The sequence below is a fragment of the Eretmochelys imbricata genome, chromosome 6 (assembly GCF_965152235.1).
Source record: "Eretmochelys imbricata isolate rEreImb1 chromosome 6, rEreImb1.hap1, whole genome shotgun sequence".
In the NCBI taxonomy this organism is placed as follows: domain Eukaryota; kingdom Metazoa; phylum Chordata; order Testudines; family Cheloniidae; genus Eretmochelys; species Eretmochelys imbricata.
In genome coordinates, this window is record NC_135577.1 from 15,864,376 (window position 1) to 15,889,240 (window position 24,865).

At 58.1% G+C, this 24,865-nt stretch overlaps 2 protein-coding genes across 4 annotated transcripts; both read left to right on the forward strand.

Annotated features, from left to right (window-relative positions):
* The first annotated feature begins 114 nt into the window (after window positions 1-114).
* Window positions 115-8,394, forward strand: TMEM109 (transmembrane protein 109). 3 transcript variants are annotated; one of them, XM_077820868.1, is made up of 4 exons: window positions 115-248; window positions 1,445-1,713; window positions 5,055-5,157; window positions 6,230-8,394. In XM_077820868.1, exons 2-4 carry the CDS (start codon window positions 1,477-1,479, stop codon window positions 6,616-6,618), a joined length of 729 nt encoding a protein of 242 aa, XP_077676994.1. In that variant the 5' UTR covers window positions 115-248; window positions 1,445-1,476; the 3' UTR covers window positions 6,619-8,394. The 3 variants fall into 3 exon arrangements, with proteins under 3 accessions (XP_077676994.1, XP_077676996.1, XP_077676995.1); XM_077820870.1 differs by lacking the exon at window positions 115-248 and adding an exon at window positions 1,246-1,272; XM_077820869.1 differs by lacking the exon at window positions 115-248 and having other exon boundaries at window positions 1,279-1,713.
* Window positions 8,395-11,271: 2,877 nt separating this feature from the next.
* Window positions 11,272-23,972, forward strand: TMEM132A (transmembrane protein 132A). Its single transcript, XM_077820093.1, has 11 exons — window positions 11,272-11,383; window positions 15,843-16,057; window positions 16,163-16,381; window positions 16,859-17,256; window positions 17,567-17,716; window positions 18,188-18,380; window positions 18,464-18,607; window positions 19,595-19,800; window positions 21,284-21,560; window positions 22,057-22,248; window positions 22,773-23,972. The coding sequence occupies exons 1-11, from the start codon at window positions 11,272-11,274 to the stop codon at window positions 23,970-23,972; spliced, it is 3,306 nt and encodes a 1,101-aa protein (XP_077676219.1).
* The last annotated feature ends 893 nt before the right edge of the window (window positions 23,973-24,865 follow it).

Genomic DNA, 24,865 nt, shown 5'->3' on the forward strand with positions numbered 1-24,865 from the left:
GGGGGGAACGAGCCTGGCTGGAACTGCCGCTCCCGGCATGCACCTCTTACTGGAGACTGCAATTCCCAGAATGCACTGGGCCGACGCCTCCCGGCCCGCCCCCAGCCCCTGGGACTACAGTTCCCAGCGGGCCCGGGCCCGGTGCCGGATTTGACTTTCACTCCCAGCAGCAGCCCCAGCCGGGCAGCCTCCGCTCGGGCCCGCCCTGCCAGGAGCCGGCCAGGCCCAGGCTGCCCCGCCCTCCGAGGGTGAGACGCGCGGCTGGGCCAGGGGCGTTTCCTGGGAGTCACGGGCCTGGCGCTGACGTGTGAAGCCTGCAGCCCCCACGACGCTCGTTGCTCCCGCCGGGGCGACGCGCCCCCGTGTCACGCGCTGTGCTGGCTGCGCCGTCGCCCGGAGGGCGGCCAGCCCTGGGGCATCGCCGCGGCACCAGCTCCGGGCTGGCAGCTGACCTAATAGGGGACAGGAGGGGGGAGCTCACAATGACACAGGGGAGCTTGGGCCACCTGCACGCCGTGATTGGAGCCAGCGAGCGGTGCTGTGCTGGGTCCCTCTTGTTGTGTGCCACGCTGCGGCTTTGCAACACGCTGCTACGTGGGGCCTTGGCGTCAGGTCAGGAGTGGTCCTGGACCTGGCCTAGATGATTCTTCCCAAAGAAGAGGAGGACTTGTGGCACCTTAGAGACTAACCAATTTATTTGAGCATAAGCTTTCGTGAGCTACACGATGAAGTGAGCTGTAGCTCACGAAAGCTTATGCTCAAATAAATTGGTTAGTCTCTAAGGTGCCACAAGTCCTCCTTTTCTTTTTGCGGATACAGACTAACACGGCTGCTACTCTGAAACCTCCCAAAGATGGCACCTCTGGCTGCTGAGTCATTGCTGGTCCCAGTGCAGAGAGAGCACCTCCTTTTGAGTCAGCCCGCCTGCAACACCCAGCTGTTCTTTCAATCTCTCCCATCCAAGTACTGAGCTACTGTGAACTTGCTCAGCAGGGGCTGTGTGATGCAGTCACTACCTAAGATGGGTGCAGGTTTGACCTTTGACCTCATTCCCATGTGCTGTGAATGCTTGGGGTCCAGAGGGTGGTACTTGGGTGTCAAATGACTTCCTCTGACTGGCTTGGTGCCCTGCCAGTCTGCATCATCACAGCTCACAGGCTGAAACATGAGTCATCTTTTCCTTTTCCATGGGGCTATGCAGCTCAAAGGGAAATGAGTGGGGCGGGGGGGGGGGGACTGGGGAGAGGTCACAAAGCCTATAAGTGAGGACTGGTAAGTGGCTGATTCTCAACTAAAAGGAGAGATTGCAATTGCCCTGGGGTTGCTAGGATGTTATTTGCCTACTTGGCATTCCTGACATTGCAGTTTTGGCCTGGGGCCAGCAAAATTACATGGCTCCTATAACTTCATTATGATCTGTGCCTTTTGCCCTTTCTCTCGGCAGAGATTCCTGGGGCTGAGAGGAGAGCTGGAGAGATGACTGGGTGGGATCCTACAGTCTGGTGCTGCCGCCAAGCCCTGCTCCAACGTGCCGTGGCTATCCTGATGTCAGTCGCTTTCCTTCATGTAGCCGTGGCGAGCACTCAGCACTATCACAGGGAAGCTTGGAGAGAGGCGGCTGTCCGGGCTGACTTCCTGTCCCAGCTGGCTCAGGGCATGAGGGAGACCCTGGAGGAGTGGATTGGCCGGGACACACTTCAGCTAGTGACAGAGGTAAGGCAGGTTTCAGAGTAGCAGCCGTGTTAGTCTGTATTCGCAAAAAGAAAAGGAGTACTTGTGGCACCTTAGAGACTAACCAATTTATTTGAGCATGAGCTTTCGTGAGCTACAGCTCACTTCATCGGATGCATTCAGTGGAAAATACAGAGGAATCCTAGCTAAGTCAGGAAAAGGGGTTGGGGCTCCATGTATTTGTGCGGTGTGCTTGACTGCTCTCTAGGATCAAGGTTCACCTCCTCTGTCAGTTCCATTGAAATAACTTTATAAGCATTGCCAGAGCTGTAAAAAGAGGCCTATGGAGGGAGGCAGCATAGTCTAGTGGATTGAGCAGCCACTGGGACTCAGCAGATCAGGGTTCCATTCCCAGCTGGGCAAGGTGACCTTGGGTATGCCTCAGTTTCCCCATCTATAAAATGAAGCAAAAGCTACTGTAAGGTATATTGAGATCTAGTGATGACAAGTGATAGATATGAGCTAGGTGGTGGTAGCATTATTTTATTATCTACATTAGGCAAAATAACTGCTACAGGGGGGCATGGATCAGTGCTCACGTCACACTCCCCCATCAGTACCCGGCCTGAGCTGGGGAAGCTAATGATCCAACCAGCGAACCAAATTTGGTGGTAAATCCTGTTCATGTGCCACCTGAAGCACATTGCGATAGGCTAGGAAGTCTGGTACAATACATTTCCAGTGCAGCCTCTATTGGCCAAAACCCAGCTTACCCATTTCCAGAAGCTTGGTATGTCCCCCCAGGGATTTCAGAGCAGGGAAGTTTAGATCAACTCAGCCATCTACTCTGGCATAAGGCAGGGTATGCCAAAGTCTTGGGACTCTCAATTGGTTCTATTCCTAGCTCCTCTGGTGGCAACCCCCTGCAACCTCTTACCTGATCTGTCAAGTGACAGTTGCCTCCCAAGGTAGGGGGTGTTAGGCCTTGGTTTATTAAGGATCGTTAAGTGCACAGAAATGGTTATAGCAGAAGGATGGTCCATGGTTAGGGCAGTAGCCTGAGACTGGGGGACCTGGATCGAATTTCCTCCTCTGCCCTAGCTTTCCTGGTCAAGTCCGTTAGCCTCTCTGTGTCTCAGCTTCCCATCTGTAAAAGGGGGGACAACAGTCCTTTCCTGTCTGTGCTGTGAGGATAAATACATTAAAGATTGTGAGGTGCTCAGATAAAGGGGCTGTAAACGGGGCTGTAAAAGTGTGTTAGAGAGAAGGAGCCCCTGTGTTTTTCGTCCGGGGTGGTGGAGCGAGCTGGCTGGTTCAGCAGCACTTCAGAGCATTAAGGCTTATTAAGTGAGTGAGATTCCAGCACCCAGGCTGACTTGTGTGTTGGGGAAACTGGCTGTGTCTCTGTCACCGGGGAAACCAGCCAGCCGGCTTTGAAAATAGCAGCATTGGCACCCGATTAGCTGAAGGTTTGGGATACGTTCCCTAAATACTTGTGCCTCTTGTATGCATTCGCTTGGATGCAAGAGCTGAGTGGAGTCTGTTTGCTCTGGGCTGGATTGCAGCCAGGATGGATAAAAATTTGTGGGTATTTTTCTTTTGTTTTTAAATTGGATTTTTTTAAATTATTTAAATCAGTTTCTTTTAAAAAATAAACCTGTCTAAAATGAAATCCTGAATTTAATCAAAATATGTTAAGGCCTGCATTTATTAATCTCTTAGAACATTTAAATAAAAAAATCACTAAGCCTCTATCAAAAACTGTGAGTTAAAGGCTGCTTTACTAGATAAAGAATAAGGAGTAAAACATCTCACTTTTGAGGTCATGCTTTCTACATATGGCACAACAGGTCATGTCCTGTATTAAGAGGGGACATGGGGGCTGGGCTACTGCACGCACAAGACTGATCTAGTCATCATGGGCATTGGGATCTGGCCTCCGACTCTAGGAGCCGCTACCATGTGTCTTATCACTAGGAAGCAAAAAGATGTACCAAATCTAGTGTCAAGGCTCTATTTAGCTGTAGATCAGCATGTTCTAAGATTAGATCAACCAATGAGAACACTTTTCTTTAGAAAATAACTGAAGTACAAATCATAGAATCAGAGAATATCAGGGTTGGAAGGGACCTCAGGAGGTCATCTAGTCCAACCCCCTGCTCAAAAGCAGGACCAATCCCCAATTAAATCATCCCAGCCAGGGCTTTGTCAAGCCTGACCTCAAAAACTTCTAAGGAAGGAGATTCCATCACCTCCCTAGGCAACGCATTCCAGTGTTTCACCACCCTCCTAGTGAAATGAAACCATTAATTAAAATTGATTTAAAATTGAGGCTTTTCACTTGGTGATTTAAATCACTGATGTAAATCGCCTTGATTTAAATCAATCCACCCTGATTGCAGCCCAGCTGAGCTTGGCACCAGGCCTCAGGGGTGGTGGGAAAACGGACTCCACACCACCTTTGTGGTTTTCCTATGATGAGGCTGTCTCAGCCCCTGGTAAAGTTAGGACAGCTTCAGAGGCTGCCCAAGGCCCCAAGAGGCTACCCTTGCAGTCAGGAATAGCCAGAGCACAATGACACTCAGGCCATGCCACCCCTTCCCCAAGGAAGACTATAGCACTGTCCACCAACAGCTCCCAATGTAGTTAGAGCTCGCTTTAGGCTCTCCAGAGACTCTCCCTATGCCAGGGGAATTCCCCAGGCTCTTCCAGCCCTACGTTTCTATGATCTTGAAGGCAAGGGAGTGGTAGATCTGAAAGGCAGCCATGTCTCCAGACAGGCCCAAAGCCAGTGTGGAGAAATAGCCTTTGTTCTCCCCATCTTACAGCTGGGCAGCAGAGCTCTGCAGAGATGCAGTGACTTGCAGGTCACAGGGGGGGTCTAACTTGGAGCCAAGAATGAGTCTAAGCCAGCACTTTAAGCACAGCCCAGCCATCCCTCCTTCCTTTGCAGCTGGGGAGAGGGACCTGCTGGGGCTTTTCTGCTTGCCCTGGCTTCTACACAGGGCAAGCAATGGCAAGGTCTCCCTTTCACCCTGGAGCAGAGGGGGGCACAGCAGGGGCACAGGGCTCCTTGTAGGAGGCAGCTTGGACAAATCTCCCATGTCAGATGCTGCTCCCCTTACTGGCAGGGAAGGCTGTACTCACCCAGCCAGGCACCAGCTCCTGTTGAGAATCCCATGTGAATTTACCTGCCCAGGCAGAAAATTGGAGCTTGGCTCAAGTCAGGGACGAGGCTCTGTCCCGGTGCCTTTAGCAGACACGAAGGAGTGGGGTGCTCCCCCATTCTTCCCTTATTTTCCTCCTTGGCCCTGTCTCCTCTCACCCTCTTGGGTACCTCCAAGCCAACTGAGAAAAACGTTCTCACGCTCTCTTCCCTGCAGAACGTCTCTGCCGGGTTCTGGATTGTGTCCTCCGGCATCTCGGCAGGTCTGATCATCCTGTCCGGAATCGCAGGGCAGATCCTAAGCACCTTCGGAGTGAATGGTAAGTTGTTTGTTATTTACCAGTGTCACCTAGAGACCCCAGCTGAGATCAGGTCCTCATTGTACCAGGCGCTGCACAGACACACGGGGAGAGACCGTCCCTGCCCCAGCTGAGATCAAGGCCCTGTTGTGCCAGGCGCTGCACAGATAGTAAGAGATAGTCCCTGCCTCTGCTGAGATCAGGGTCCCATTGTGCCAAGCGCTGCACAGACACACAGTGAGAGACAGCCCCTGCCCCAAAGAGTTTACAGTCTAAACAGATCAAATAGACACAGGGTGGGAGGGGAAACTGAGGCACAAAGAGTGTGAGGAAGCTGGCCCAGCAGGCCAGTGATAGAGCTGGGAATAAAACCCAGATCTCCTGAGTCCCGGTTCAGTGTCTGATCCCCTGTTTGACACTGCCTTTGTGAGCCATCGGGGCATATTCCTCACCTGCATGTGATGGAGGAGAGCATGTGTTTCTCATTCACCTACCTGGCAGGGAGGATCCGTTTCATCATTGTCTCTAAACGGAGCACGAGGGACCCAGTCCCACCCTCCACAGCAAAGAGGGGTTTGTCCAACCTGCAGTTGGTGCCTGTATCACTGGATGGTGCTTCTTCCCTTCCAGCACTTGATGGGTTAAAAATGGTCCTTCCCCTGAGGAAAGAGGGGCCTCCCAGTCTGATGGTGAAGGTTTGTGTCTCTCAAGGGGATCTCTCCTTCCAGTGCAGGGGGGTTATTTCACACATGCAGCCCCTAGTACCCCACCTCAGGATGCCTGAGCCTGTGTGGGGAGATCAGGAGACAACATGGTTTCTCCTTCCAGGACAGGAGGGGTTACTCCTGCAACCATCACCTCCTTCCCCATCATGCCCTTCTCTCCAGGAGCAGCCTGTCCCAGCCCTACAGGGGTGGGGATCCTCCTTCCAGCACAGGGATTAACCCCCCCACCCCGCCCCCCAGCCTGTCCCAGCCCCACTAGGGTGAGGATCCTCCTGCCTGCATATGGGGGTTTCCCAGCCCCACAGAAGGTCAGCACAGCATCACGTCTCACATGTGTCTAACCACTTTCCTCCTCCTTCCCTTTTCAGGTGATCACGTGGTCCAGCCCCTTAAGCTGGGCCCTGCCCAGGTACAGACCCTGCTGCTGTGGGGCCTGGCTGCTGTGGTGGGCTATTGGCTGCTCTCACAGCTGCTGGGCCTGTTGCTGTCCATCCTGGGACGTGTCCTGTGGGGGCTGAAGGTGGTGGTCTTCCTGGGCTGCTTCCTGCTGATCGTCTCGGCGGCGCCCAACCCCTCGGTGCAGGCCTTGCTGCTGCTGTGCCTGCTCACCCTGTATGCCCTGCTGGGGAGGCTGAGCGGGGCGCGCCACTCCGGGAGCCAACTGGAGGCCAAGGTGCGCAACCTGGAGTGGCAGATGGAGGAGCTGCGGCGCCGGCAGAGGCGGGTATCCCCCAGGAACCTGGAGCAGGACGAGTGAGGGGCAGGAGGTGGCCCCTCCCAGCACACTACGGACTCTCACTCCACAATTCACAGCCACCCTGGTCCTCTGCACGTGCTCATGGGGGCATCTCCACCCTCGGGTACTCACAGCCCCTCCCCTCTGTGCACACTCACAGGCCCCACCAGCCCCATGGTCCTCCTGAGGTGCCTCCCCATTGTACAAACTGACAGACACTACCCACCTCAGGGACTCGCAGGCCCCACCCCCATGCATTAATTTACCCACACCTCTATTCCCCAGGGCACTTGCATTCTGTCCCCCACACCCACCCCTCAGACAAGCAAAGCCAAAAGGGAGCTCTCTGGAGTGGAGGAATGAACCAGTGGGAGGTGGTGTGATTTTTTTCCCCAGCCTGCCCTGGTCCCATGGACTGGGGATGGGAGGTGCTCCCTCAGCTGCCTGCCCCCACCCCTGCCATCTCCCATAGATTTGCTGCCATGGAGCTCATCATGCTGGGGCTTAAAAGGGCTGCTTTGATGTTGGTGAAGTCTGGAACGAAGTGATGTTTGGTCTTGGGTGCTAAGATGCTGAATTCCGCCCCTTCTTATTTCCCTGCTGTCTCCCTCTTGTCCCCTTCCCATGCTGCCCTACAGCTGCCGCTGGGGTTCCTGGCCTTTCCCTCCACCCTCTACCTCTGCCTGATCCTTTCCCCACCACCACCGCATCCTCATTTCTCCACCCCCTTACCTAGCCCCAGACCAGTCTCACTAAGAAGGCTGGGTCCTAAGGGCTTGATGCACAGAGGTTCTGAGCTCTTGCCGCTCCCATTGACTTCAGCTGGAGCTGGGGGTTGCTCAGTGGTTTTAGAAATCAGATGCTGGGTAGATAAACTGGGAGCAGGTGCATTATATCCCATTGCAGGAGGGGGTAGTGTACCCCTGGGGGATCTCTGATCAGGGAGGGTGTGTACAGGGGAAGGATTTCCCCAAGTGCCTTCATCCAAGCCAATGGTGCCTTCTTATGCTAAGAGTGGATGGTGTTTGTTGTGGGGCGGGAGGGGAAACTGGGATATGTGGATATGGGAAGATGTTTACAGGTCCTTTTTAAGAACCCTCCAACACCATCCAAGCCAAAGACACACAGCACATGGAAGTGGGCACATGGAAGTTCCTCCTATATTTCTCACAGCTGGGGTGGGAGTTGTCTTTTGGTGCCACCTTAAGCATGGCAGGTGGCCTTCGTGTTAATCCTGCCCCAGGATCGTGGTGGAGCGGGCCACGATTAATCAGAAAGGAGGGGTACGTAGCAATTTCTGTTCATCCTCCTATGTGCCCCTAGGGAATGTCTACACTTGGAGCAAGGGGTGTGATTCCCAGCTCGTGTAGACACTTGTGCTAGCTCTCATTCCGCTAGCATGCTGAAAACAGTAGTGTACACAGCCTGGCCAAGTACAAACCCTCCTGAACCCCGTGGGTGCAGACTCGGCCTGGCTAGACCCTTCCACCATTCTCTGCAGCTCCTGCTACCCCAGCTACGCTGCTGTTTTTACTGTGCTAACTCCATGAGAACTAGGGCGAGCATCTCTGAGCTGCAGGGATTCGTAGCCCCATCCTGTCATGACCACAATGAGCTCAGCTGTTGTCTCTCCTGCCCCGCCAGCTAGGAGCTGGAGAGGAGGCCAGTGCGGCCGGGGCGTGGACTGGGCATGTGTTGTTGGCTGATAGTTGCCAGTCTGTGTTTTGAAAGTTCTGTCTATTTTAAACAAACAGGACATTTTGTTACCAGGTTCGAAATAAAATCTATTTAACCACACTCTGTCCAGCCCATGGGCAAGTTTGGGTTTCTTTCTTCTGCCACTCCCAGCAGGTGGCGCTGCAGGGAATGACAGCACCCTAGTCCCAGTCTTTCCCAGCTGGGGGACTAGCGCACAGGGGTACTGGCTGTGGGGTGAACAGTGTGCTACCCTGGTCCCAGCCTCTGCCAGCAAGGAGTGGGGCAGGAGCGCTGAGGGGAAGTAGAGCTGTAGAGAGTGGTGCCCTGGCTGCTGGGAGATGGATGGTGTGGGAGGTGCTGCTAGGCAAGGACAGCTGCTGCAAGCCTTGTGGGAGGGAGTCTTTGCCAACACCCTGGCTAAGCCCTTTCCTCTCCTCTCTGTGCCCAGCTGTCAGGATAGGGATTCCCAGAGCTTCTTATATTACAGTCGGGTTTTAGGCAACAAGCTCTGGTGTCTTAGGGAGGGAGGATTAAAGTCCATGAAGCTGTCTGTGCTCATCCCTCACCACCTGGAGCCCCCAGAAACCCCAGGGATGAACAGGGGTGTGTAGCGGGACAGGGGAGAGGAGTTGTGCTGCCATCCCTCACTGTGCTCGGTAGGAGAAGGGCCGGTTCCCCTGCTGGGTTACAGTCCCCCAGGGGCTGGGAGTTCAGGACATGCCAGGGGGGAGTGGGGATACCATCCAGCAGGGTAGGAGCAAGAAGGCGCTGGAGCCCCAGAGCTCTCCCCCTCTTTGGATGTGAATGGAGCGCTGGGATAGCCCAGCAGCTGGGTGGGGTCCCATCCCCTCGACCCTGCAGGCTGATCATTGCCTCTCAATTCCCTGCTGCTCCAGGGGTCTTGGGCATTGGCGCACCTCGTTCTCTCCTGGTCTCTGCCTCTGGCACACACTGGCCAGGTCTTCTGCAGGCTGTAATACTTTGCTGGTTGGGTTTAGCAGGTGGGTGCTGGGTGGTGGTGGTGTGGTGTGCAGGCCTGTGGTGTGCAGGAGGTCAGGCTAGCTGACCTGATGTATCTTTGTGGCCTTAAACTCTAGGACTCTCGCAGCCCAACTTGTGGCCCAGGGCCCCGTTACACCAGGCACTGTACAGTCACAGAGCGGAAAGGGGTGGGGTCCTGGGGGCTGCGTCTGGCTAGGCTGTGTGGACTCAGTATCACCCTCACCCCACCTCTCTCCCATGTCCCTTGTTTGCTTATCCTCTCTATCCCTGTATCTGAAGCTTCCAATTCCTCCCCATGACGTGTCTGGGTCTCCAGCTGTTACATGATACAGGCTGAAGACTCCAAGCTCTTGCTTTTTGGCCTTTTTAACCCTTCAGTGCCTGGGCAGGTTTATTTCTGCCTGGGCAGGTTTATTTCTGCCCTGGCAGGGTGCGGGTGAAGTAGGGTCCATGGCAGCCTGTGCTCTCCCAGAGCCTGAGGGCAGAGCCAACCAGCTGCAGCTCCTTGCTGCTGGCTGGCTCCTCTTGGTGTGGGGAGGCATGTCAGAGCAAGAGCACTGGGCGTGAGCTCTCAGTGGCTCCCAGCACTCCTCCGGTGCCCGGGGGCTCTGGCAGGCTGCAGGCCTCGGCGCAGGCCCTGCTGCAGCTGGGCTGGGGGAGCCGCAGGGCAACAGGCTTATGGCACTCTCAAGAATCCACTTGCTCTGTCCCAGCTGTCTGGTTATTTACAAAGCACCAGTCACCAGGGGGCTGAGCTGTGGGCTGAGCTGTCCCCACCTCTGTCTGTCCCTGTGGCTCTCTCTAGCTGTCTGCCCAGGGCCAGATTTACATCTTCAGCGCTCCCCCCGCAGCTGATCTTCGTGTTGCACACAATTTTAAAGAGAGAAGGGCACCCCTAGAATGCTGGTGCCCCTAGGCACATGTCTACTGTGTCTAATTGGAAATCCAGCCCTGTGTCTGCCTGCCTATCTGTCCATGTGGGTCTCTTGCTGTCTGCCTGTCTGTCCCTTTCACCTTCCCTCACTCTCTCTCCTACCACTCTTCCTTGCTGCCTCTTGCTCTCTTTTACTCTTTCTCCTTCTGCCTGTTTTTATCTCCTGCTCACGTTCTCTCTCCTTTGCACTTCCTCTCCTGTTGCTCCCTTGATCTGTCCCGTCCCTGTTATAGCCTGTTATAGCCTGTATGATACTGGAGCCCCGAGCCCGAATCAGTGTTTCAGGAGCCATGGCGCCAGGCTCTGTACACACAGCACGGGAGCCAGCCCCAAGCAGCTTCCAATCTCCCATGCACAGGGAAGCACCAATCCTGCCTCCAACTGACACAGCCTGTCCCCTCCCCCCTCACTGGCTTGCCCTGTCCATCCTTGGCTCCTTCTGCGCCTTGCTTGGCCGTCTCCAGCGCTCGCAGTCATTCCATTTGTCTCTTCCTCCTTCTATAGCTTCTCACTCATCCCCTTCCTCTTTCCCCTCCTTCATTTCCTTGCTCACACCTTCTCTTGTTCATTTTCTGCCATTATCTCGCTCTCTCCATTCTCCCATCTCTCCCTCACCCTCTGTCCCTCTCTACTGCTCCCTGCCTTGTTCTTTCCATCTCGACCTCTTTCTCTCCCTCTCTGGCTGCTTCCCTCCTGCCTCTGGCTCCACCTAGGCCCCGTGTATTGCTGTTACTCTGGGATTCGCATTACTTTACCCGCTTTTCCAGGCCCCCTGCAGTGCTAGGCGCTGTACCGGGGGCAGCACTAGGATGCCGGCTGGAAAAGGAGGGGTTTAGGACCCGGCCGGGGCGCCAGGCGAGCAGCCCATGTGCTCCCTCCCTCCCCATCCCTCTATTGTCTGGGAGCGGCAGCCCCGAGCTGCCGGCTGCAGACGGAGGCGCGGCCGGGGCGCACGGACAGAGCGGGCGCGACGCTCGGGGGCCGGGGCATGCTGCGGGTGCAGGGCGCGGGCGGGGGGATCTGAGCCCCGCGCCAGCCCCATGGCCCCAGGGCGGGCAGGGATGGGCCCCCCACGGCTCGCTGCCCCCCTGGCCTCCGGACGCGGCTGCCTTGTCCTGCTGGCCGCGCTGCTGGCCCTGCAGACGGCGAGAGGTGAGTGTGCGGGCTCGGGGTGCGCCCCTCGCTTGGCGCCCCACGGACACCCCGGCAGCGCCGCTGAGACCCCCCCGCGCCGGGCTTCCCCCGGCCCGCCGAGCTCCGTGGGACCCCGCAGGAGCCGTGCGCCCTGCGCGCCCCGCCCCCGTGGGATGCAGGGGGGACCCCTGCCCCAGTGACCCGGTTCTGAGCCGCATAAGACCTGTGCGGCCCCGGCCCCAATCACCTAGGTCTGAGCCCCATTGGACCCTTGAGCCCCCCCCTCCCCCCGTGGTATCTAGTGGGGACCCCGTCCCAGTGACTCAGTTCTGAGCCCCAAAGGACCCGTGCAACACCCCCCATGGCATCCAGTGGGGACCCTAGTTGCAGTACCTGGCTCTGAGCTCCATTGAACCCATGGGCTCCCCCCAGGATCCAATGGGTACCCTGGCCCCAATGACCCAACCCTGAGCCCCATTGGATCCTGCAGGACCCATATACTTCCCAGACCCCCATGGGATCTAGTGGTGACTCCTGCTACTGGGACCTGGCTCTGAGCCCCATTGGACCCCACAGAACTTGCGCCCTCTCCTAATATCCATAAGAACCAACATCTCACTCCTGTGGTTTCCCTCATGCCCTGTGGTCCAGAGCCAGCAGGGCCCCTTGTCTTTCCTCTTAGGTCACAGCAGGGAACCCCACAGGCTTCCCCACATTCCCTTTATGGTCTGGTCCTGGTGGAACCCCAGGTCCGCCTCAGGCGCTAACAAGATCCCCAGAGTTCTCCCCAGCTCCTCTGATCTGTTCCTGAGCCGCCGTATCCGCACCTTCCTGCATCCCCTGCTCATGACACAGCCCAGGCTGGAGCCCCCGTGACAGCAGGACTCCCCCTAGAAAGAGGCCAATCAATCTTCCCTGGGGCATGCAATGCTCCTGATGTGGCTAGCCCTGACGGCAGGGCAGGTCGGGCCCTTGTGGGCACTCCCCAAGGCAGTCTAGTTGTGAAGGTCTCAAGCCATGGGGCTGACCCCCATCTCTTGGGAGGCTGCTCCCCAGGTTAATGCATCTCTCTGTTATCAAACGCTCCCAGCTTAGCCAGTCCTTACCTCTTCTGTCCCAGCCGCTGTCTGTTAGCCTGAAGGGGCCTCCTCCCTCCTGGGTATGTTGACTGTTCTCAGCTCTAGTTACTCCCTCCTGCCGGGCCCCCCCACATCCCTTCTGCCACCTCCCCCCGCAAAATCTTTCCTGCTCTGAGATGTTTAGCCCCCAGTGCTTTAGGGGCAATGGGAGCAGAACTGTGCAGGGCTTGGTGGCCCCACAGGCTGGGACGGGATGGATTGGACATGATGGAGCAGGTGTGTCAGTTTCCCCATCTGTGCTCCACGGGGTCACCAAACCCAATCGATTCTGTGTTGCATTGGTAGCAAAATCACCTGCTTGTGATTCTACAGGGTCCGTTCCTGGTCCTCTAGGTCCCAAGCGTGATGGGGAACTTCTGGGATCTCAAGGCACCACCGGAGCTGTGGTTCAGAGCAAGCCATCTCTGCGGGGTTTGTTCTGTCCCACGGGGCTGGTGCCTGTGGTGGGATTGTGACATTTCATGGTGAATCCTGACCTCGGCAGGGACAAATGGAGAAGGGGCTTGGGCCATAGGAGAGAGAAGGGTCCCTGGGCTGAGTGGGAGGGTTTGGAGAGGGGTCTGGGAAGAGAGGTAGGGAGCCAGACCCCCAGCAGGAGAGGGGGCGATATGGGAGGCAGGAGGTAGGCTGGAGCTGTCAGGATGATGAGGGGAAATAGATGAGAGTGCAATGTAATTAGCAGGCCAATCAAGCAGGGAGAGGGGAGATGGCAGAGGTCACTGCCTGTGGGAGGCAGATACCAGGCTTGTAAAGAACCCACCTGTTTCTCCCCACCCCCCAACTCCCATCCCCTGGATCTTGGGATGTAGTGACCCAGAGGGGGATGTCACAGTATCTCTCCGCCACCTGCTCCCTCCCCGGGGTCAGGGACTGGGGCAGGCATGATAAGAGATCACAACGGTGGGGAAATCAACATTTAATGGGCTGGCTGGTGGGGCAGGGGGATCATAGCCCTGGACATGCTGGGGAGGAAGGTTTGGTGATCTCCATCCCTCTGTGTGGAAGGAGCTGGCTTTTCTGGCAGAACCGTCATAGAGCCTCTTACCCCATATGTGTGACCTCCCCAGTCCCACGGTCTGTGACAGGTACCATCTTGTCCAGTGCTGATGGTAGCCCATTAGGGCCCTAAACAGAAATAGCACATATTAATAATTAATGGGGGCCCCCTTGAGCTGCTTGGGGCCTTAAGCAATTGTTTAGTCTGCTTAGGCCCTGGCTCCTATCTTCGCTGATGCTGGGGATTGAACCTGGGACCTCCAGAGCTAAAAAGCAGGAGCTGCTACTACCAGGGTTATAACAGACGCAAATCCTCTGTAGATCGGGCACAGTTGGGGAACTTGCTAAAGACTAAAGACTTCTCATTTTTGAAAATGGCTCCTGTGCAAGCTGAAAGGTGCTAGCCCAGGCGAGATTCCTGCTAGTCCTGGCCCAGTAAGGGAAGTGGCTTTCAAGCTCCATGCAGTGACCCGCTCGGCATCCTATCTGCAGGTCGAGATGGTGCTAACATTGAGTTGCGGCTGTTAAGTAAAGATCAGCCCATTTCTGACCATCAGAGCAGGTTGGGTTATTATTTTTGGAACTGCCCTCTCTTTAAGAGGCAGGGAAATTCCAGAGTAAAGCACACCCAAGACTCTTAAAAAACACTGAAATCAACTGATTTCTGAGATCTCCCAAATGGCTGGTTCCATTGCCATCGAAGTATTGACTCTTTGACAAATTGTGTCAACTCTAGGGCTGGGTGAAGAATAAAATAACCATTTTTGCAAACCATGTTGAAATCGTTTTTGTATTGTTTTTTAATTAGTCAGGGGGAAAATTGGTGGGTTTTTTTTACTGAAAATGGTATCGACCTTTTTTTGTTATCGGAAACCCAGTGGGTGAAAAATCTCAATGATTTTCATCATTTTTGTGGGGTTTGGAGGGGTATGGGGGGTGCCTTTTTTTTTTTTTTTTTATAAAAAGAAAAAGTGAATCAGCTCCACCAGAATGCCATGTTGTTGTGTGTTCAGTTGTGTCATTTGTGTGCTTAGGTTCTGTACAGACCCAGGACAAAAACACAGCCCGTGCCCCAGAGAGCAACAATCTCAAACGCTTTTGAACCCACTAAGTTCAGATGTTAACAGAAGCAAAGACCAGCACATGATTAACAGTCAGGCTAACGGCCCCTTCCTCTCTGTCACTCAGCTTTGGCCTTCCTGCCTCGTCATGTCAAAGTCCCACTGAATCTCCAAGTGTCCGTGGAAACCTTGGGGAAACAACATCTGAATTTCCACTGGCTCTGTACATCACAAAGAAGCAGGCGAGCACAAGCCTGTTTGTATTACAATTGCACCTACTCCCCACAACGGAGATAGTGGGACTCCGTTGTGCTAGGTGCTGCACGTGTACACGGAAGAAACAGTCCCTGCCCGGCAGAGCTAGCAAGCTCAATAGAGAAAGCGGTGGGGAGGGGGAGAGGGATCATTTGCCAAATGGAGAACTGAGGTAAAGGGAGCTTAGGCCAGTGTTTTCAAGAGCTCAGCCCTCTGCTGAGCACTTTTGATAACCCGACTCTAATTTGGATGCTGAATGAGAGCTGAACTCTGGCAGATTGAACGTAAGCTTCGTTGCTGAGCCGTAGACAATCTGGCCATAAGTGGCTTGCCAAAGGTTTGCTTAGATTCAGAAAGTGAAATCCTGACCCTGTTGAAGCCCATGTCAAATTTCCCACTGATTTCAGTGCTGCCAGGATTTCACCCAGACTGTACTGTTCTCGTCCTGTCTGATCTGCATCACATAGGCCATGGAGCCTTGGTTGTGAGAAAGGCTGGTCTTTTGTTTAAAGCACTGGACAGGGACTCTGGAGGTTTGGGTTCAACCCCATTTATGCCACAGACTCCCTGGGGGAGTCACTTAAAAAAATCTGTGCCTCAGTTTCCCACCTGTAACATGGGAGAAATAATAATTTTATGTAGATGTGAACTCTTTGGGGCTGGGCCTTTCTCCCTGTGTGTCTGTGCAGCACCTGGCACAACGGGGCCCTGATCTCAGCCAGGGCAGGGCCTGTCTCTCCCTATGTGTCTGGGCAGTGCCTGGCACAACAGGGCCCTGATCTCAGCCAGGACCTCTAGATGCTGCTGTAATACAAATAATTTAGCTCCCTTTTCTCCAGCAGGAGGCAGGCTTGGTCCACCCCCTTGAATAGCTCAGGAACAGTGACGCTCCACTCCAGCTGACGTCCTGGCATCTCCTTCTCTCAGGAGGGGTTGGGTGAGGGGGAGGACACGTGCTCTGGTAAGTGTGTAGGGTAGGGGGCACATGACTGCCGGCCGCAGACCTGGTTTTTCTTCTCCCCGCAGTGAGTGGAGAATCGGACCCCCACGACCTGGTGTACCTGCCGGCCGAACTCAAGGTGCTGGACATTCCAGAACATTTCCGGCTGCAGCGGGTGGATCGGTACCTGCTGGGAAATGCTTCCCTGGGCTCCCGCTCTGAGACTTACCTCCTCCTCCATCGCCGGCCCACGGCAAAGCCTGTCATCCAAGCCACCTACCTGCCCTTCACTGCCCAACAGGTAACCCTGCCCATCCAGCAGTGCCTCCACTCTGGGCTCAGCTGGGCATCTCGGTGTCCCATCTGACCCATCTCTCCCAGTCTCAATCTGTGTCTCTTTCTCCAGGTGGTGCCAGCAGCCGATCCCCACCACAGGTACGGCTCCGCGGCTTGGGACGTCCGAGCCGTGTCCATTGAGGGCACAGTGTCTCCAGCTGAGCCGTATGCCAGGGTTCTCTTCCACCTCAAGGGGCAGGACTGGCTGCCGGGACGGCATGACCTGCCCTGTGTCTCCCTGCACGCTTTCCACCAGACACGGGCTGTGCATGGAGCCTGCCGCCTCCAGGTCAGTACGTGACCCGCCAACATCTGCCCTCCCAGGAGATAGAGGGTCCAGCACCCAGACATCCTTGGAGGAGTGGGGGAAGGGGGAGGGGCAGTGGGAGCTGAAAGTCCCTCTGGTTGGGTACGTTGCGCCCCTTCCTGGCACCAGATCGTGGTGTGTTGGGGTCACCATGGAGAAGATGAAGGTTGTGTGTCCCCCATAGCAAGGCTGCAGGGGCAGCTGGGGTTGGGGGGCTCCCTGGGACAAGGCTAGCTCTTCTCCAGGGGTTGAGCTTGGGGTCTAAGTGATCTTAGATTTGGGGAAAGAGGGGTGCTCTGTGCTGGGGACAGCAGTGCAGTGTAGGTCGGGCTGGAGCAGGAGTTGGTTTCCCCCTGGGGTGGGTGATGGAGACTTCAGGGCCCACCCTAGAGGTGGGTGGTTAATGAGGTTGGGGTAGACTCATGCTCTCTGAGCCCACTCCCTGCTCTTCCCACTCAGGCACCCCTGGGAGTGTGCGTGGTGGAGCTGGAGTTCCCCCCACGCTGGTTCTCTGCCACACACCCCTCCGCACACAGCCGGCGCAGAGCTGCAGAGCCCGCCCGGCCCCCCGAGCGAGCCGAGCTGTACTACAGCCTGGGGACCGTGGAAACGTCTGCAGAGTGCAGCTATGCGGGGCCCCAGGAGAGGCCCCGGCCGGGTGCTGAGAGCACCAAGGAGAGACTGCACTATGTCGGCACTGTGGAGCTGCGAGGCACGGACCCGCCTCGGCGCCAGGAGGTGCGGCTGGACGACAACGTGCTCATCCGGGTCCCCGACATGGCACTCCGGCCAGGGCAGCTCTTCACGGCCACCCTGATCCTCCAGCAGAACTTCACCGCCAACCTGCTGACCCTGAGGTGAGATCCAGGGGGACCCAGGGACACAGCCTGAGGCACGGGGACCCTACCCTAACCTGCTGTCCCTCAGGTGAGATCGAGGGGCCCACCCTGAGATATGGGGGACCCTACCTGACCTTCAGGTGAGATCCGGGGGACCCAGGAACCTACCCTGAGACTCAGGGACCCTACCCTGGCCTGCTGACCCTCAGGTGAGATCCAAGGGGATCCAGGGATCCAGCCAAGGACTCTGTAGGGTTCAGAGGGTCTCTGCTTTGGGTGACGTCTCTTCAGGAGTCCATGCTCTGACTCTGAGCCGTGCTTCTTTCAGGATCAAGGTGAAGAAGGGGCTGCAGGTCCTAGCTGCCCGCCCTGCCGTCCCCGAGGCATGGACGGCCAAGCTGGACAAGTTCAAGGGTTCAAAGCACCACACCGCTGTGGTCACTTGTCGCCGGCTGGACGCTCGCCAGTTGGCCTGGAGGTAGTAACCACGTGACTCCTGAAGGGGACAGGGCTGACACGCTTATTCTCCTGGGTATTGGCCAATTGGGCAGGATGTAGGGAACCATGTGACTCCTGCGGGGGGCTGGGCTGATACCTGTATTCTCCTGGGCATCAGCCAGTGGGGACAGGAGGCCATGTGACGCGGGGGAGCAGTGATAATGTAGCTGTTCTCCCAGGACCCAGCCAATCAGACTGTAGGTCTGATGCCGTTGGCCTGGGGATGGGATGGCTGTTGCTACTCCACCACATACTGACCAATCAGATCGGAGGGAGGGAACCATGGGCCGCTGAACAGGACAGTCCCTCTCTCTGGTCACCTCCCGGTTGTGCTTGAAGGTGAAATTTGTGTGGCTCGTGATGGAGCAGGGGTGAGATGCCCCAGCCCCTGGGGGCGCTGTATCCGTCCTCTGCTTCACTGCCCCCTCACTTCCCTCCTGCCTCCATCTAGGGCAGCGGATTTCCCCGAGTTCCTCTACCTGGACTTGGCGGTGGAGAACGGCACGAGCGGCCTGGCCTCCACGCGCCCCGTCACCTGGCAGGTGGAGTACCCTGGCCAGGACCCTGAAGCTGAGAAGGACAAGATGGTGTGGGAGATCCAGGTGTCGGAGCGCGACGTCAGGGCGCTGGTCCCACTGGTGAAGGTAAGGCCTTGTGGTTCTGTTCCCGCGCCAGGCAGCCCCCCAGAGGCAGGGTCTCAATCTGTGTACCCTCTTGGTCTCCCCAGGAGCAAGAGATTGTGAACACCGCCCCCCTGACGGGGATCCCCCTGGCAGTGCCGGTGAAGCTGGTCGCTGTGGAGATGGGGGGAGCTGTGTTCGAGGTCACCGAGCAGATGGGGTGTGAGTCTGCTAACAAGCAGGTCCTGAAGGTGAGAAACAAATGAACCACCCACTGACCCATAGGGAAGTGCCCTCCTGGGCCATCATCCCTCATCCTGGCCCTCTGAGACCCAGATTTTTCCCCCTCTCACTGTCAGTTGCCTCCCAGAGCATCATTCTCTAGCTCTGCCCTCTGAGACACCAGCTCCCCTCTCACCATCCTCAGGTGCCCTCCTGGGCCATCATACCCTGTCCTTGCCCTCTGCAATGCCAGATCCCCCACCATCACCCTCAAGTGCCCTCCTCGCCCTCTGAGACACCAGCTCCCCTCACACCATCCTCAGGTGCCCTCCTGGGCCATCATACCCTGTCCTTGCCCTCTGCAATGCCAGATCCCCCACCATCACCCTCAAGTGCCCTCCTCGCCCTCTGAGACACCAGCTCCCCTCACACCATCCTCAGGTGCCCTCTTGGGCCATCATCCCCATCCTCACCCTCTGCAATGCCAGATCTCCCCTGACCCCTCAGGCTAGGGCAGGAGCAGAGGTTACATGGGAGTCCGGTGTGACCACTCCCCAGGTCATAGTTCAGCCCGGTCGGTAGTGGGACCGCCTCTTCCATCTGGAAGGTCTGGGCTTCCCCACTGCTCCCCCTTCAGGCTTTCAGCCCCCCAGGTTCCCCTCACCCCCATTCCACAACTCAACATCTCTGCCAGGCGCCTCCTGTTCCCTCCCCAATGGCCCAGCCCCTGCCCTCTCCACCTTCAGCTCCATAGCCACATGTCCTTGGCCCCCTCCTACCGCTTGGGGCTCAGCCCCTATGTGGTTCCCATCCCCACCGCCTCTCACCCTGTAGCCAGGGCTCGCTGGTTCCCTTCTGCTCTATTTCCTCTTTGCAAGCTACTCCCCACACCCTTTCCCTGGTTCCATGGAGTGTCCCGAGTGGCAGGCTTGGAGGTTTGGGGGGCGGGACAGGGGTGAAGGTGTCTGGACATTTGTCCACATATGTGCCATTCTTCATGCCCTCCTGGCCGCCAGGTGACGGACACATGCAACTCCGTCTATGTGGGGGGCAAGGAGAACCGGGGCGCCCGCGGGGCGCGAGTGGATTTCTGGTTCCGGCGGCTCCACGCCTCGCTGCTCTTCACCGTCTGGGTACCACTACTGCCGCTGCGCATCGAGCTGACCGACACCACGCTGGAGCAGGTGCGCGGCTGGAGGGTGCCCGGCGCCGCTCCAGACAGGTCAGTCCCTCTGGCTCCCAACCTGGAGCAGGGATTGGGGCTGCCGGAAGGGTGCCGGGGCCTTGTGGGTGGGCAGGGAGAGTGCCAGGGCATGGTGTGTTGGGAGGACACCAGGGCCTGTCCAGTAGGAGGGTGGGCAGGGCCTGGCAGGCAGAGAGGGCATTGGGGCCTGGTGCATGGGAAGGATGTGTTGGAGATAGGGGAGGTGGGGACATGAAGGAAGCAGGCAGGGCTGGCACCGGGGCCATGTCCAGACTCCAGTGTACGCTTTGGGGCAGCTCAGATGCCACAGTGATGGGCGCAGTCTAAGAACCTGGCCAGACTAGAGCGGAGAAGGGGCCCAGGGGAGACTTCCCCTTGGAGCGGGCAGGTCGGTTGAGTGAGGAGCCCAGAGTCTCTAGTGGCTGGCTGAGTGAAAGGCTCTGCACTCGGGGCGCAGGCAGTTAGGGGTGGGGGCCAGAAGCTGGCGGGGAAGAGATGGAGTCTCTGTGATGGGGAAGGGGGACCTGCGGTGGGGTGTCACAGATCCACAGGATTGGTGCTGGGCCCCAGCTTTGGAACAGTCTCTAGGAGGAACCTCTCAGTGGGCCAGACCCCCGAGGGGTCTCACTTTTCCTCCAGGGCAAGCCACATGGTGTCACCATGTCCTCAGCCTGAACCTCTGGGCTTTCCGCACTCCTGCGTCACACCGTGAGCTCTGTTCAGCGAGTCCCATGCAGACAGACTCCTGGCAGAGACCTGTCCACCCTTCAGGGATTAATGCACCTCACCCAGCATGAGCAGTGACACCAAACGGTGTTGTCAGAACAGCTGGGTTTATTAGTCAGTGGGAACGCGGCATAGGAAGGCCTTAGGTTAGCACAGAGGAATGAAATAGCCGAGCTAAGCTGTAGTGACCTCCAGGGTTCAAGCTGTGTGTCTCTGTCCGTCTGGCCTCCTTCGGCTGGAGCCTGGGCACTAAGACCCTGCGAGGTGGGAGGGTCCCAGAGCCTGGGCAGCAGCCTGAGCCAATTAACCAGCCCCACAAACCTGAGTCAGCTGGCATGGGCCAGACACAGGCATCTAATTGCAGTGTGGGCATACCCTCAGAGGCTCCACTGATATGGGGACCAAGATCCAGACAGCTAGGCGACACCCATGTCTACGTCTCTTCACCTGCCCTGAGAGCAACAGCCCTTTTCCACTCCCTAGGTAACACGGGGGAAATTGAGGCACACCTAGTCTTCATACAAAAAATTCCCACTTCATAACAGGGAGTCCCAGAGTTGCTGATTGGGCAGAGGCCGGGGGGGGTCCCAGTGTCTCTGATGGGGCAGATGAACAGAGAGCAGGCTCTCCATGTCAGTGCAGGGGCTGGCAGCGTGGGGTTCTGGAGGCCATGGCACCAGGATGAGGTGGTTCTCGGCCACCTGCACCATGTGGGGTTAGAGCCCCATGCCTGGCCACTCCCTGCTGAGACCGTGGCGCTCTCCTCTGCGAGCAGTGGCCTGGCGGAGCCCGAGGAGGCTGGGGAGGAGGCAGAGAGGCGAGCTCGCGGCTGTCGGCTCCAGTACCAGCGTGCTGGTGTCCGCTTCCTGGCGCACTTCGTGGCTCACCCACTGGACGGTGGACGGCACCTGACCTACATGCCGAGCTCTGACTGGCTCCTGGACGTCTCCCACCTGGTGGGCGGGCAAGCCAAGGTGCAGGACCCCCGCGTGGCCACTCTGGAGGGCGGGAGCGTGGTGATAGGCCGCGAGCCGGGAGTGACGTCAGTGGAGGTAGGGACTGGGGTGACTGGAGGGTGCCCAGGGAGGTGGGAGCCGGGGGGGGGTGAGCTGGGGGAGGGGCACGAGGGATGGTGTGGGGTGAGCTGGGGGATGCATGTAGTAGCAGGGAATGGTGTGGGAGAGGTGCAGGGGGATGGTGTGGGGGGACAGCTGAGCAGAGGGATGGAGTGGGGGGCACCAGGGAGGTTGAGGGGAGAGGAACAGAGGATGGGTGTGGGGTTGGCTGGGGGGAGGGGGAAGCGTGGGAGATGGGAGGGGTGGCTGAGGCTGGGGGAGGCACAAGAGGTGAGTGGCGGTGGCTGCGGGGGCACGGGGGTAGCGTGGGAGATGAGGGGTGGCTGGGAGAGGGGGAAGCATGGCAGATGGGGGACATGGGAGATTGGGGGCGCAGGCGGGAGTGTGGGAGATTGGGGGAGGCTTTGTGGAGGTTTTCTGTCCAGACCAGAGCTGCTGCTAGTGCCTGTATCCCTGCTCTCCCGCCGGGCAGGTGCGCTCCCCTGTCTCGGATTCCATCCTGGGCGAGCAGACCCTGGTGGTGTCGGATGAGAAGGTGGCCGTGTTGGAGCTGCAGGCCCAGCTGGTGTCGGGCCTCTCGCTGGCACTGAGCACGGAGCCACGACACCCCGACGTCCTCACCGCCACCTGCCAGGCACTCTCAGCCCTGCACTCCCCAAAGCAGGTGAGAGGGGCGGTCCGTGGGGCCTGGGAGGCAGAGCGCAGGGCTGGGAACACGGGGTGTAGCCAGCCAGGTGATTCCTGGGGACATCCCAGGCTCCTGGAGCTGAGCGAGCCTGGCTATACCGGGCCTTTAAAGCTGCAGCTTCTGCCCCTCCAGTGCTGGGCCTTGGCATGCGATCCAGACCTCTCTGGTGGCAGATGAGGGTGGGGACCCTGGCTTTCGGCAGAGCCCTAGAACCCATGGGTTTGGGCCTTGCCCAGTGTCTCTCCTTGCTGCAGCACGGGTGGGAGGAGGGAGTCAAGCGCACATTGCTTGGGGGAGTTGGGAAGTGGGGCCTGCTGCAGCTGTGGCCCCCACACAAAGCGGGGAGGGCAGCAGCATAGGGATCACGGGTGTGTCTCTTCTCGCACCCTCCGTTTACACCCATCCCCCTGCCCGTCTGTGTCCCGTCCCCCCTTTCCCCGCCCCCCCAACACTACACGCTTGTTGCCTGATCCCTGTGGCCCCGGATGTCCCCCCTCCAGGAAGCAGCACTCAGTGTCTGGCTGGCATTCACCGACCACACCCTGGCCCCCGTGGAGCTCTATGGCTGGCGGGACGTGGCGCTCTCTGTCTCCTCCCTGGACCCTAGCGTGGCCTGGGTGCGGCCGGATGAGGAGCTAGCTCGCCCGCTGATCGTGGCTGAGGGGCCGGGCCGGGGACCCCTCCTGCAGCTGGGCCTGCACACCGCAGACTCCTGCCGCAAAGGCAAGCACCGGGCGCCGCTGGCCACTGGCACTGCCTGGCTGGAGGTTGGCATCAGCCGACGGCCCCCAACCCCCGGTAGCCTACGGCCCCGCAATCCCCACCCCGAGTCCCCCTTCCAACGGGCCGAGGGGGCCATGTCGGGGGAGGCGGTGACGGCGGCAGCTACGGAGACCATGGTGGGGCCCCGGAAGCGGGCCCCAGCCGGGGTGGGACCCAACCTGACCAAGTCTGAGAGGCCCGAGGGTGGCACCTTCTCTGAGGATGGCTGGCCTGAGGAGGAAGAGGAGGAGGATGAGATGGTGAAGGCCCCGGAGCGGGTGACGGACCTGGAGATCGGGATGTACGTTCTCCTGGGCGTCTTCTGCTTGGCCATCTTCATCTTCCTCGTCAACTGCATTGTCTTTGTGCTGCGCTACCAGCGCAAGGAGCCCCCCGACGCTGGGCCTGGCCCAGCCCCCTCCACCCAGCAGCCCCACAACTGGGTGTGGCTGGGCACCGACCAGGAGGAGCTGAGCCGCCAGCTGGATCGCCGCAGCCAGCACCAAGAGCTCAGCCCCAATCCCTCCCCCGACCCCTCCGCCGCTGCCAAAGATGGCAGCTGCTGCTGCTGCGGGACTCCCCCGGGCATGGAGGGGGGCAAAGGGGAGGCTGGTGCCCCTGAGATCACAGGGCCTGACGGGGGGGTCTCCTCCTGCACTTTCCTCCCTGCGGCTCTGGGGAGCCCAGCACCCCCCAGCACCTTGTCCCGGAAGGAGGTGGCTGCGCCAGGGGGCAGGCGTAAGCGGGTGGAGTTTGTGACCTTTGCCTCACCCCGGGCCCCTGAGGGTGCCGCGTCCCCCCCGCCCTCCTCTGCCCCCACCATCCAGTCCATCCTGGTGGCCAGCGAGGACGACATCCGCTGGGTATGCGAGGACATGGGGCTGCGGGACCCCGACGAGCTGAGGAGCTACATGGAGAGGATCCGGGGCAGCTCCTGACTTCGGGGCCCCTGCACCCCACTGACACCGTGCAGGGCAAAGCAGTAAGGGACCAGCCCCCGCTCCCATTGGCCATCCTCCCAGGGATCTGTCCTGAGATCCACTGGGCATTCTCTGTCCAAACCTGCTCCCTCCCAGTCAGTGTTAGGAGGAGAGCACTGTCCCCTGGGGTTGCTGCCAGGGGTCAGGGCTCTACCCACTAGGGATGAGTTGTAGGCCCCTGGATCACTGAGATGCAGGGCTGCATCCTATAGAATTGTCTCTGACTCTTTGTCTCTGTCCTGGGGATCCAGCCTGCGCTCCGTCAGTTTCTATCTTGATCCCAGCTGAGGCCCCTCTTTCCCTCTCACTGGAGGGAGTTTGACCTCCCGAACTTGGAACCCAGGTGTCCTGGTTATCGCCCAGATTCTGGGGGTGCTTTCCCCACTGATCTCCAACCCATTGAGGGGCGAGCCGGGGCCGGATTCCAATTTTGCTTTGGCTCTCATTGCAATGTTGTGTTGATTGTGATGGTTTTCATGGCGAGTGTCCTTCCTGTGGTCTGACCCTTGGGATATCCCCCCAACCTGCCCACCATTCAGGGGTGGGCCCCCTCCCAGGGGGCACCAGCCGGCCCCCTTCACCCTGGCCGTGCGTTCGTTTTGTACGATCTCTGGCATTTTATACCTGTAGCGTCGGGAGGCTGCCACGACGGGTCCTTTATTTATGGAAGATTTTTAATTCTTATGTTGTTACAAAAATAAAGTATTTAAAAACAAATACCCAGCCCCTGGGTGAATGGGGGGACCTGTTCCATCCCTCCCTGCCTTTGTACTCAGAGCACCCCCTGGGTGGAAGGAGGAGATGACCAGCTGCAGGCTCCCTCTGCTATCAAACTTCTCCAGTCTCTCGGC

Coding starts and splice junctions, on each gene's coding strand:
- TMEM132A (XM_077820093.1), top strand. CDS start 11,272: ATGGCCCCAGGGCGGGCAGGGATGGGCCCCCCACGGCTCGCTGCCCCC. Junction 17,717..18,187: donor GCTCGCCAGTTGGCCTGGAG/GTAGTAACCACG, acceptor GCCTCCATCTAG/GGCAGCGGATTTCCCCGAGT. Junction 19,801..21,283: donor CCCGGCGCCGCTCCAGACAG/GTCAGTCCCTCT, acceptor CTCTGCGAGCAG/TGGCCTGGCGGAGCCCGAGG.
- TMEM109 (XM_077820868.1), top strand. CDS start 1,477: ATGACTGGGTGGGATCCTACAGTCTGGTGCTGCCGCCAAGCCCTGCTC. Junction 1,714..5,054: donor CACTTCAGCTAGTGACAGAG/GTAAGGCAGGTT, acceptor TCTTCCCTGCAG/AACGTCTCTGCCGGGTTCTG. Junction 5,158..6,229: donor AAGCACCTTCGGAGTGAATG/GTAAGTTGTTTG, acceptor TTCCCTTTTCAG/GTGATCACGTGGTCCAGCCC.